A 13436-nucleotide genomic window follows, 5' to 3' on the forward strand; every position below is an offset into this window, starting at 1 on the left:
GTAGGAAAATAATAAAAATAGCTATGAAGAGTTAAAGATGGAAATTATTCCAAGCCCAGTGAAACTGGCTAACTAATAGTTATGGACTAAAATCTTAGCAGGCAAGGTTAGAAGAAAGAAGGAAGAAAAAGGAGAAAAATCAAGTGTCAGGAAATAACATGTGGTGGCACGAATTAGAAGATGGAATGGAAGAGCAAACACTGACAGGCAAGAAGACAAATGGAAACTAAAATATTTTGGGAAGAAAATGACTCCAATATCTGCTTAAAATTTGAACAACTTCTTTCTCCACCACCACCACCACACACCAAGGAGAAAAGGTCACCAGAAATAGTTTCACAGGTGAACTTGAACCTTGAAGGAGCAGATAATTCTAGTATTTGCATTTTTCCAACTAGGGAAAGAAAAAAGCTTTTGCATTCTTTTTGTGAAATCAATATACACCACACAACAAAAGACTAATCTTACTTATACATTGATGCAAAAATCCTAAAGAAAATGTTATCATATAGACTTCAGTAATACATTAGAAGACTGAGGCCATAACTAAGGAAAGTTAATGATAGGATGTCTAATAATAAAATTCACTATGTTAATAGACTAAACTAGGAAAAGCAAATGATCATCTTGAAGGGAGTAGGTTCTGGGAAGGAGAGAGGGAGGAAAGAAGGGTGCAGGGGAGGAAGAGGGAGATGGAGGAGAGAAATAGAGACCTTCAATCTGGCATCATGATTAATAGTAAAACTAGAAGTATTTCCATAAAAGTTAGTAATAAGGGAGGGTATCCAATATTGTCACTATTATTTAACAGTACACTAAAAGTATAAACCAATAAATTATATTTTAAAACACAGTAAATATTGGAAAATAAAGACAAAATTATCAATAATAAGAGATTCAGTAAAGTGGTTTGTTAGAAAGAGTATGTCAAGAAAGGTAATTTACCTGTAAATAATCAATAACCAATAAGAAAATATAATGGAGGAAAATAATCTATTTACATTCTCTAAGTTAGTAATACAGAAATATTGAGAAAAAAAAGGCAAAGACTTAAATGAAATACCTTGTTTTTGGATAACAGAACTCAAGATTGTGAAGGTATCAGTTCTCTCTAAATTCATTAATAAATTTGATGAAATTCTAATTAAAATATGATATCCTTTGAACTTGAGCAATGAGACAATTTTATCTAGGAAAATACACACAGGAGAATCAATAAAGAAGAGTAAGGAGAGAAGACTGTCCTGCTAGCTATTAAATCATACTATGAAAATAAATAATTAAAAAAAAATAGAAAAGGTTGAGTACAGAAAGACACATATGCATGTGTGCATACACACAAATAATATGAATTTAATATATGATAAATGTATAATTTCAAATTGGTTGGAAACAGATAAATACTGTGTTAAATAACTGATCAGCCATTTGGAAAAGAAAAAAGGCTGAATCCCTAATCCCTTGCACCAAAATAAATTCTAGATGGATGTAAAATATACATAGGAAAAATGAAACCTTTTTTTAAATTAATGTTACATAGAGAAAGCCTTTCTAAGCTTGAAAAAAAATCCAGAAGTCATAGAGGAAAAGAATGATTAAGATGACTGCAAAAATTTTAAATTTCAGGCATTCAGGCACACAAACACAATAAGTCAAAGGTAAACAATAAACTAGAAAGTAATATTTATAATACACATGACAGAGGGCAAACTTCCTAAATCTACAAAAGCTCTTATAAATCAGCAAAAATATAAATAGATGAACAAAGAATACGAACAGATTCTTTCTGTTCACAGAAAAAGAAATATAAGAGAACTATTAGAGAAATTAAACTTCAGGCAAAATTAAAGAAATGCTAATTAAATCAACAATAAGAATATATTTACTTGTCATATGGCAAAGATTAAAATTATTGATAATGCCCAGATCAGTAATGGTAAGGGATAATAATATAGGAAAACAACAAGCACTGTCCTACACAGCTGATAGAAAAAATAAGTGATTCAATGCTTTAAGGAGCATAATTTGGCATTAAGTCTCAAAAATATTTTCCTCTGACTTAGCAGTTTCATTAGATTTTTATCACACAAATATATTCACAAAAGTATAATGAGATATAAACTCAAAATAGTTAGAGTCCCCTATTGATGGTCATGTAGGTTGTTTCTTGATTTTTATTTTTACTTTGTTTTGTTTTCTTCTTCCCTAAACACCACTACTAGACCTGCCACCTGTACACCATTTCCTATCTTCTCTGGGAACTTTGCTTCTCTCTTTTATCTGCAACTTTTCCCCTCTACTGGCTCCAATCTACCAGCATTAAAATTTTCAAATATCTCCCATCTCAAAAAGAAAAATGAAAAAAGAATGATCTCACTTCCCGATTAAAAACCCTCCCCTGACGTCACATCCCTTCTTTTTACTGGACTTTCTATTTTATCCATGGAGAAAGTTCTTAAAAGACTTGTCTATGCTCATGGTTGCCATTTCTGCTCTTTCTACTGTTCAACTCATTACAACTTGTCTTCTGCCCTTTTCTTATTACCTCAATCTCCTGCTTTTCCTAAAGGTCACCAGTGACTTCCAATTGCTGCTTCTTAGTCCTTATCCTGGAGAGCTCCATACCAGACCTCTCTCTGAGCTCCTAACTTAAATATGCAATTATCGGCCGGGCGCGGTGGCTCACGCCTGTAATCCTAGCTCTCTGGGAGGCCGAGGCGGGCAGATTGCTCGAGGTCGGGAGTTCAAAACCAGCCTGAGCAAGAGCGAGACCCCGTCTCTACTATAAATAGAAAGAAACTAATTGGCCAACTAATATATATAGAAAAAATTAGCCGGGCATGGTGGCGCATGCCTGTAGTCCCAGCTACTTGGGAGGCTGAGACAGAAGGATCGCTTGAGCCCAGGAGTCTGAGGTTGCTGAGAGCTAGGCTGACGCCACGGCCCTCACTCTAGCCTAGGCAACAAAGTGAGACTCTGTCTCAAAAAAAAAAAAAAAATATGCAATTACCTAACTGACATCTATACTCAAATCTCTCATCTGGCTAACATACTTCAGATCTCACTTGCTCAGGGAAATCTTCCTTAACTATCTAGTCCAGGTTAGGTCCACTTATTACATGTTCTCATATCATCTTGTGCTTCTCCTTGTGAAGCAGTCATCAACTTATTATTATTTCATTTACACTGTTGGGGATGGAACATTAAGCAAAACAAGTCTCTTCCATTATGGAGACTAAAGTTTTGTATGGAAATATTATGAAATTTTAGAGACAGAGACAGACTTTCTGAAAGTATGAAGAACCAACAGTACCAGATTCCCTGGAAGCAAAGCTATTAAAATAAACCCATATTTCTGGAAAAGGGGACACAAAGTAGAGGGTTCCTATAGTATCTGTGATATCAGGAACTTTTTTCCTTTACCAGATTTATAGAGGAAAAATTTATGTGAAGTATATCCATCTAGAGCATACAATTCTATGAGTTTTGCCAGTCATTTACATCTGTGAAACTACCACCACAAGCATTAATCCATGTATTTCCATCAATCCCCAAAGATTCCTTGTGAACCCTTCACAGTTCCTCCACTTTGACCCGAGCAACCATTGCTCTGCTTCTTGTCACCACAATTGGTTTGCATTGTGTCTAGCTTCTTTCACTCACCGTATCAGAGATTCATCCATGCTGTGGCAGCAGATCTGTCATTTCTATTGCTGAGTATTCTACTGCATGGACATATCAATTTTGTTTATCCATTCTCCTCTTAATAGACATTTATGTTTAGGTTTTGGTATTGTGAATAAAACTGCCAAAAATTTAAAGCATGGGTTGGGTTTGATTTCTCTGGAGTAACCAGTTGTGGAGTGCCTGGGTTATATGGTAAATTTATGTTTAGTTTTTTAAAAAACTGCAAAACAATTTTTTAAAGTGATTATACCATTCATTTCAAATTCCCATCACTACATGTGAGTTTCAGATGCCCCATATTCTTGGCAATACTTGGTATGGTCAGTATTTTTAACTTTAAATAAATAAATACACAGTGAAATTTCACTGTTGCTTTAATTTTCATTTTTCTAATGACTAATGACATTGAATATCTTTTCACATGTCATTGATCATTAGTACTCTCATATGAAGTCCAAATATTTTCTCCCTTTTATAATTAGCTTCGTTCCCTTTTTAAGTTTTTAGAGTTTATTACATTCTGGATAACAGTCCATCAGAAGATATATTTATTATAAATATTTTCTCCAAGCTACGGTTTGTCTTGAGTGTCTTTTCAATTTATTTTAGATCCAGTGTCCCTTGTCTTTCACAGTTCATGTTTCTTGTGTTCCATCTAAGAAATCATTGCCTAATCTAAGATGGCAAAGATTTTCTACTATGTTTTCTTCTGGAAGATTCATAATTACAGATTTCATGTTTAGGTATATGTCTATTTTGAGTTGTTTTTAATATGGTGTGAAGTAGGGCTTAAGAATCATTGTTTTGCAATGAATGTCTCACTGTCTCAGCACCATTTGTTGAAAAGCCATTCCTTTCCCCACTGAACTGCCTCACCATCTTTGTTGAATACAGTTGACTGCATGCATTTCTGTCTGTACTCTTTACTGTTCCAGCGATCTATGTACCTATTTTTAAAGTCAGTGATGCATTATCCTGATTACTATAGCTTTTTAGTAAATTTTGAAATCAAGGAGTATAAACCTTTAAATTTTTTCTTTTAAAAATTGTTTTGGCTATTCTAAGTCATTTGCATTTCCATATAAGAAGGCATTGTTATCACAGATGACAGTTCCAAGTGTGTTACTAACCCTAAGACCTTCCAGTAGGATAAAACGTGGAGGTGGATGACAGTGATATTCATGATGCTGACTCTGGGTAGGCCTAGGATAATGTATATGTTTATGACTTGGTTTTTAACAAAAAAGTTTAAAAAGTAAAATAAATAAACTTAAAAATACAGAAAACCTTATAGCTTACAGAATAAGGACATAAAGAAAAAGTATCTTTGTATAGCTGTACAACATTTGTGTTTTATTATTTAAAAAAATCAAAAAGTTTTAAAAAATTAAAAAGTTTATGAAGTAAAAAGTTACAGCAAGCTTAACTTAATAAGGTTAATTTATTGTTGAGGAAAGAAAAATATTTTTTATAAAGTTAGTGTAGCCTAAGTGTACAGTGTTTATAAAGTCTACATTAGTGCAGTCATGTCCTAGGCCTTCATATTCACTGACCACTCACTCACTGACTCACCCAGAGCAATTTCCAGTCCTGTAAGCTCCATTCATGGTAAGTGCCTTAATGGGTGTACCATTTTTTATCTTTTATGCTGTATTTTTTTTTAACTGTGTCTTTTCTATGTTTGGATATGTTTAGAGAGATGGATACTTACCATTGTATTCTAATTGCCTACAGTATTCAGTACAGTGACATGCTGTATCAGTCTGTAGCCTGGGAACAATAGGCTCTTCCATATAGCCTAGGTGTGTAGTGGGCTACAACATCTAGGTTTGTGTAAATGCACTCTATGAAGTTTGCACAATGATGAAATCATCTAACAATGTATTTCTAGGATGTATCCCTGTAGTTAAGCGACATGTGACTGTAGATGGATTTAGGTCTACCATTTTATTATTTGTTTTCTGTCTGTTTTTGCTCCTCTGTTCCTCCCCTCCTTTTTTTCAGATTATGTAAATATTTTTTAGGATTTCTTTTCAATTTCTATATTGTCCTTTTAGCTATTCATCTTTGCTTTTTTTCCTTAATGGTTGTTCTAGGAATTAAAATAAATATTTTTGGTAGTTTTTCTACAAGATGCCCTCCCCCTGATTCTCAGCACTAAGAAATAGTGTGAGGGCAAAGATAAAATCCAATATTCTTAAGAAGTCAAAGTCTAAATATAAAATCTAGAATGTAAATTTAAAACCCTTTTCAAAGACCTTAAAAAAATCCAAGGTGATGCCTAAGAGAACCACTCAGTCAAACCACAGGGCCATTAAGAATCTTAAAGATACTGTCTCTCAGTAGTTTTAGAAGCAGCCCAAAGAATAAAATGGTTTATCTCAAAGGGCTTTGTAGTTGTAGGTTTTTCCTTAACAGAATGAACCTCAATAAGATTCATGTGAGACCTACACATTTTTTAAGAGAATTATATTTGCATAAACTCAGTGAGCTTGGACTGAAATGGACAGAAACAGGAAAAAACTAAAAAATGAGCCCCCAAATACTCAAACTTTTAGAGGATGAAATGAGGCTGAGAAAACCAGCACCCGTGAACACAAGCTAGCTTTTACAAAAAAGGAATGACTCAGAGAAGGAAAACAAAAGCACAGAGGGTAGAACCAAGAACAATGGATCATCATTCCCAACAAGGAGGATGACTGAGTCTTATCAAGGAATTCCCAATATCTGGCTGGCTCAATTTCAGAATTGCTATTGAACAATGACTCCTGTGTTTCTGCTTTCTGAACAGAAGTGTCTCTAGTGATTATCTTATGCTTATCTCACCACAGTACGCTGGGCATGTGAGGGGCAAATAGCTAGTTTCTTGAATCTGAGGCCTTCAGATAAAGAGGAATGTTACTGGCGGGGCGTGGCCGGTAATCTTAGCACTCTGGGAGGCTGAGGCGGGCGGATTGCTCCAGGTCAGGAGTTCGAAACCAGCCTGAGCAAAAGCGAGACCCCCATCTCTACTATAAATAGAAAGAAATTAATTGGCCAACTAATATATATAGAAAAAATTAGCTGGGGATGGTGGCACTTGCCTGTAGTCCCAACTACTCGGGAGGCTGAGGCAGTAGGATCGCTTGAGCCCAGGAGTTTGAGGTTGCTGTGAGCTAGGCTGACGCCAAGGCACTCACTCTAGCCTGGGCAACAAAGGGAGACTCTGTCTCAAAAAAAAAAAAAAAAGAGGAATGGTACTGAAGGAGTTACATAAGGAACTACAATTAAGGAATGTCATTTGCAACTGAACCTGATTTAGGTGAAAATATACTGAATTTTAAGCTAATGCTATAATAGAATCTCTGAAGTTTGAAAACTGATTTATCCTTGACTTTCCTATTTCTGTCCACATTAAATAGCAGCAAAGTCCTATCATTCTTCCTAAACATCTCTTTAATTCACCCCCTCCTCTCTTTGGCAACTGCTTTAATTCAGAATCTTATCATAGATTACAATAATCCACCTACTAGTGTTTCTGAAATAAAACTCTCACCATCTCACTGTGTAACCTTATGTCCTAGCTTATATTGGATTGATGGTAAAATGAGGATTCTAGCACCAGTCCTAACACATATTGTAGTTTCCATCACATTGTACTATAAATATCTGCTTACAGATTTAATTCCTCCACTTTTTACTTTTATATCCCCAGGACCTAGACCAGTGGCCATCACATGACAGGTATTTGTTTACTGAATGAATGACCAAATGCTCATTCCACATGTACTTCTAACGCATTTAAGACTGCTCGCAATAAAAGATACATATCCATTAGGATAAATAAGATAAAAGTAAATGGATAGATATATAATAATCCAGTTTGCTTATGAAAAAGTTAAATTTCTAAAAAACTGATTCATTCAAAATAAGTTATTTCATTAATGCAAGACAAATGAGGTGTTACTATGTACTCATACCCATTTTCAAAATGTTTGCCTGGTTTTCTAAGTTAGATATTTCAATCTTGACATTTTCTTTCATCAAAAGTTCTCTTTTCTTTGTTATTTCATACTCATTATTGAAGTCTGTAATTTCTTTCATAAATTTTTCCTCCTCCTCCATTACTTTTTTCTTTGTAGCCTCCTGAAAAACAGAAAAGATGAAATATAGGTGTTAGTTGCAATAATATTTTTCTTTAATGATTCAAAATATAACCATTTGGAATTATTAACAATGAAAGTATAAAATTATACTTCCTGATATTACTGGAAAAATGCTTTTTTCTTCTAGTAATATGAAAAAACCCTGAAGCTATTATATATTAACAAGCAACTATCTTCAGATGTAAGATATATCCTTAAAGCTTTGGGAGAATTATTGAGCTAGAAATCCTACCAATCATCATTATATCTATGTTTATTTGTATATTAAACTTCATAATCATATATGCCATTTTGTCATTACAATATAAAATTAGATGGTAAAATAATTAAGAGGCCAAACTTAAAAACTAAAATCTACACTCAAAGGAATTACCACTTTACAGGAAACAAACAAACAAATAAGGATATCTAAGAAGACCTTTTAAAATATAGACAATGAAGGTAAAATTATATATGCATTTCAAAATCAGTTCTGAGTGACAGTTTACATTTTATGAAATATCAACATGACATGGAATAAGAATTTCCAAAACTATGGACAATGCTTGAACCTAAATATTATTGTATGTTTCTATTTTTTCTAAGAGATGTCAATGAATTTTGAGCCATATTTTGAAACTGGCCATGTCATTCAAAATCACCCAATCTGTTGATTCTGACTTTTGATATGTATTTCAATATCTTTAAATGTATTTTCTTTAAAATGTCAATTAATATTTCTAAACTGGCCCTGTCATTCAAAACTATTGCTCAGACTGTTGGCTCTGACTAAGATAAAAAGGTAAACAAAATCCATGCTTTTACTCACATCCATAAATATGCCTAAAGTGTGAACCTCTCTTCCTTTCAGAAACATTAAAATCAAGGTCTTAAAGTCTGAGCAATTCAAGTCAGTTTCACTATTTCTTTTGTGCTTATTACAATTGCAAATAATTTCTATATTGCATCCCTGCCAGTAGAATTCTTTCAAACTATATTATTCTACCAATTGGTTTTAAATAGCACGTATTACTTTTCTGTATCTGAAAAGTACTATCTGCCAATATGCATATGGTTAATTTTCTAAAAGTACACCTAAGTATATCTGAATACTTTTGACACAGTTAATAAAATAGATTTTTCTAAGTGACTGGAGACTTACAAAGGTTTGGAGAAGCATATTCCTTTCATTTGTAATTTCACTGAATTGTCTTTCTAAAGCATTTTCATGAGTTTTCAAAAGGTTTAAGAAGAAGGATTTTTCAGAAAACTGCTGAACCTTCAAAGTAAAAAAACCATCAGAAATCAGAATGAAACAATTAATTAGGCATTTTAGGCTGCCGTAGTTAATAGGAGAGATTTGTACAGTATAAAACATTTTCTGTATTAGTCTTTAAAATGCAAAATTCACATTAAATATCTTATTTTATATGTACTACCTTATAAGTACTTTAAAATTATAATTTTATAAGCTCCTCCCCAAGTAAGACTACAGCTTCCTCAAGGGCAGAGAATGTGTTTTCTTCTTACCTCTCCATACTTAGCACAGTTCTTAGCTTAGGTACTAACACTTATAGAGTACATCCACTGAAATCTGCTTCAAGACAGCTTGTTTTAAAGAATAAGTTTCTATTCTCACAACTTATAAGGAGAATATGGATGAATAAATCGTGTACACAATGTGACTAATAAAATAATGAGACAAAATCTACAAAGTATAGGCAAAACCCTAGTCCCATGACTACACTTATATCAAATAAAACTGAGATGGGGTTTGAGAATTCATTTTTTTTAAATTTTGTACCTTATTTGGTTCTAAATAGCAAAATATATAATAAACATTAATATTAGACATGTAACTGTTATTTCATTTGGATCTTAAAGAATAGCATCTCCTGAGACATGAATATTGAAACAAAAGTCAGAAAGCTTAATATATACAAACTAAAAATGATGCTGGACTGGAAATACTGTAATCTTTCTACTGTGTTTAGTATTGGAGATCATAAGAAAGCATCACTTCCAGTTTGGGGCTGTTCCCATCTCTGCAGAGAAAAGAAAAAGGATATAAATTCAAGTTAAATTGCAGAAAGCAAGATTTATGTTAGTTATAAGAAACTTCCTCAAGGTGAGAGACAGGTTGTGAAATTTCTGTCCCAGAAGATATTGAATAGTAAAGAGTTTAGATATAGTCTAGTCCAGAGGCAAAGGGTTGCCTTAAAAGACAGTTTGAAATATTATAGCTAAAAAGTCCTAGAAATATTGGCATTAAAAAAAAGTAGCTAAAATAAAACAGAAAATGTGATCTTACATTTTTATAAGATCATGGACTATCTACCCACACCTTTAGTTAGTACTTGATGCTGTTCTCATTAACCCTGTTTTAAGAAAGACAACAATAGAGAAAGATCAGAGAGGTACAATTTACATGACCAAAGGAATTGAAATAATTTTTAAAAGTTGGGGAAAGGAAGAATAGGGAAGTTAGTATTTTACTGTCCGAGAAGTCAGAAATTAGAAAACATATGCCCAAATCTATAAAATCATATAGAAATTGATAACAAGGGCAAACAAGAGTATGATCATGAATTATGCCGCAGTTATTTAGAATAAGAAAATACTTCAGGGCTATTCAGTATTGCTTGTATTAATAAGAATAAAATGAAGTCCATAGAAGTCAAATAGCTTAACAAAAGTTATATAACTATTAATATAATAGGAGCAACCCCAGGACTAAAACCTGGTTCTTCTGACTTCCTTTCTTTTAAATCATGATGTTACCCTGGAAATATCAGAACTATTTCAAAGTAATGAAAAGGTAATTCTGGAGCTAAAAAGGGACTTCAGTCTCTGATAATAGTGTAAGTGGAAAGCATATAAATTTAAAACACATTTGGAAAAATTATCATATACTGGATCCATCACAGCTTACTGAGAAGGTTGCTTGTAGTAAATACCTAATTCTGAGAGTTGCTACTATGGACAGTAATCAGGAATACTAACAAAAATGCTCTAGAGACCAAATATTGGGCTGCATAAACTCTGGTTTAATCTGTGAAGATGTTTCAAGTACTATGCCCATCAGAATCAGAATTCCTGAATTCTGTTTCTACCATTTATCTGTTGTAAAAAGATCCAAGTCAAAACCCAAAAGTGAAGATAATATTACTTATCAAACTAAGAAAGGTTTAAATTAGCCTTAAGCAAATTTATTATTCAAATTCAGAAAAGTTTTATGTTAAGGACTCAGAAATTAAGGTTCTCTGTCTCAGCTAACAAAATCTAAGGGCTGAAATTACCACTGAGCCATGTCCTTTTTCTTAAATGGGAGAATAACAAATATTAAAAAGAGCTATGTGACATATTGGCACTTAACTGGAATATTTTACCATAACCTAAAAATTGAAAACTATATACCAAAAACTAAAAAGTAGACAGCTGTTCTAAAGATTTATAAAAAGAGTATATCTATAATCTGCCTCTTTGTAAAATTCCATGCAAATTATCCATTTTGAGGTCTTCTCTGCTTATTTTTATTATTTTGACTCTCTCTTCTTCAATTCTCATTTCCTACCTTATCTTTTGGCTTTATATCTTATATTTCCATATTTTCCTTTTTTTTTTTTTTTTTTTGAGACAAAGTCTAGCTCTGTTGCCCAGGCTAGAGTACAGTGGCATCATCATAGCTCACTGTAACCTCAAACTCCTGGGCTCAAGTGATCCACCTTCCTTTGGCCTTCCTACTAGCAGGGACTACAGGTGAATGCCACTACACCTGGCTAATTTTTTTTCTTATGTTCATAGAGATCAGGTTCTCACTATGTTGCTCAGGCTGGTGTCTATCTATCTAATTCCTGGTCTCAAGCAATTGATTCTCCTGCCTCAGCCTCTCAAATGCTAATATTAACAGACATCAGCCATGAAACCTGGTCCGTACTTTCCTCTTTTAATCAAGATCTAAAAAGTCCCAGAGAGTCAACAACTGCAGAAAGTTATAGTTATACACTAATTTTCAAATTTACTTAGGATCTATGATAAAAAAAAATGTAATACAAGAAAGCCTTGGCATGTAGGGGAAAATAGCATGATAGAGAAAAGGACAGGAGTTTGGGAAAGCTATAGTCAGGGAGAACAAGAATAGATGCCTAGAATCTGCTGATTCATCACATTGTTGAAGACATCAGTAGATTAAGATTGTAGAAGGTAAATGAGGCCTAGTATTACTAATATAGAATCTTCATATTTTGATGGAACTAAAGGGATAAAAACTTTTGGATTTGTCCAGTTCCTTTCTGCCAAGTGTTAAGTTATTAGCTCTTCAGAAACAGAATAGCTTTCATAGCTAACTATATATAGAATGCTTTGGGTTGTTCCTTTTGTTCTTTCTGTTGTCCCAACTAATTTCTTAAGTTATTTTTCTGCTCCTGTGGTTTGAAAACCAGACCTACTACTGTGTAAAATTTAAGTAAATATTCCAAATATAACCTTGAACATACTGATGAGATTGAAAGATGAATAATCATCAGAAATCTCTCTCATCTCTCTTCTGTTACAAAGGTGATGAGTGGGAATCAGAGTTGGGAAGATACTACATGAGATATGAAATCATGACATAAAAAATATTTCTAAACATCTCTCTCACCAGGTTTGAATTGAGGTTCTATCTTATATCCATGGTAGCTTGAATTATTTACTTTATGATAAATAAAAACTTTAAAAACTATTAACTCTGTCTCCTGAGTTATTCAAAGATCCCAAGAGGCTATGAACAATATAAAGAAAAGGGTGGGAAGTCCCTAATGGCAGTAATACAAATTTTTCTTTCTCATCTCTCCCTGTCCTCTGACTAGAAACAAAGAAAAAATATATTTGCATATATCCTTAAAAGTAGAATTCTAGAATCAAATAGCCAAGCTTTGTCAGAAAATATTGCTGCTTTGGAAAATTTTAATTTATAGTAGTGCCAACTCCCTGGTTAATTCTGCTTCTCTCAGCAATAAAGATTGTTTTTTCCTTTCCCTGTTTTATTCCTCCTGGGATATTTGATTTTTTTAATGGAGCTTATACTTTTCCCAGTGAGCTGACTTATCTGGTCAACTAGGTCAGTTTTCAGCAAAGGCATGATTTGTGACTTTTCACTACTCTTGCTGCCTGGGTGCCTTTAGGTATTTTTCTACCAGAAGAACTTAAAAACTGAAAATGACTGAGGATTTTAAATTAATGTTTGGGTCCAAGTACACAAAGTACAGAGCTAGCTACTCTTTGTTATGGTTGCTGCTGTTAAAAATAACCTCAGCCTTGAGGAACTGACATTTTGCTGATTAAATGCTCTGCCCAATAGCATAATAGGCAACTTTACATAAAAAAACAAAGAGTTATGTTCACCATCCTAAAATCATAACAATCAGGGAAAATAATGTGGTTGTTACAATTATGATAAAAAGACATTTTAAACACTGGAGTATGCCAGTGAATACTGTATTGATTGATAAGAGATGTTAAGATTTTTTAAAAATAGATCTATTTTTATAAATACTTTTCTAAACCACAGATGAAATGCTTAAAGAATAACTGACTTTGACATAGTAATCCTAATATGGTAAGCAAGGAAGTTTCAATATTAGG

At 33.2% G+C, this 13436-nt stretch overlaps 1 protein-coding gene across 1 annotated transcript in view; it reads right to left on the reverse strand.

Annotated features, from left to right (window-relative positions):
- CCDC172 (coiled-coil domain containing 172) overlaps positions 1-13436 on the reverse strand; it is a 48240-nt gene that overhangs the window by 19476 nt on the left and 15328 nt on the right. Inside the window, exons 3-4 of the mRNA XM_012774727.2 lie at positions 8974-9090; positions 7647-7812 (exon numbers count right to left, since the gene is read on the reverse strand). Of these exons, the coding sequence (XP_012630181.1) occupies positions 7647-7812; positions 8974-9090 (283 nt within the window). The remainder of the gene's footprint in view (positions 1-7646; positions 7813-8973; positions 9091-13436) is intronic.

This window comes from Microcebus murinus, chromosome 14 (genome assembly GCF_040939455.1).
Source record: "Microcebus murinus isolate Inina chromosome 14, M.murinus_Inina_mat1.0, whole genome shotgun sequence".
NCBI classification, from domain to species: Eukaryota; Metazoa; Chordata; class Mammalia; order Primates; family Cheirogaleidae; genus Microcebus; species Microcebus murinus.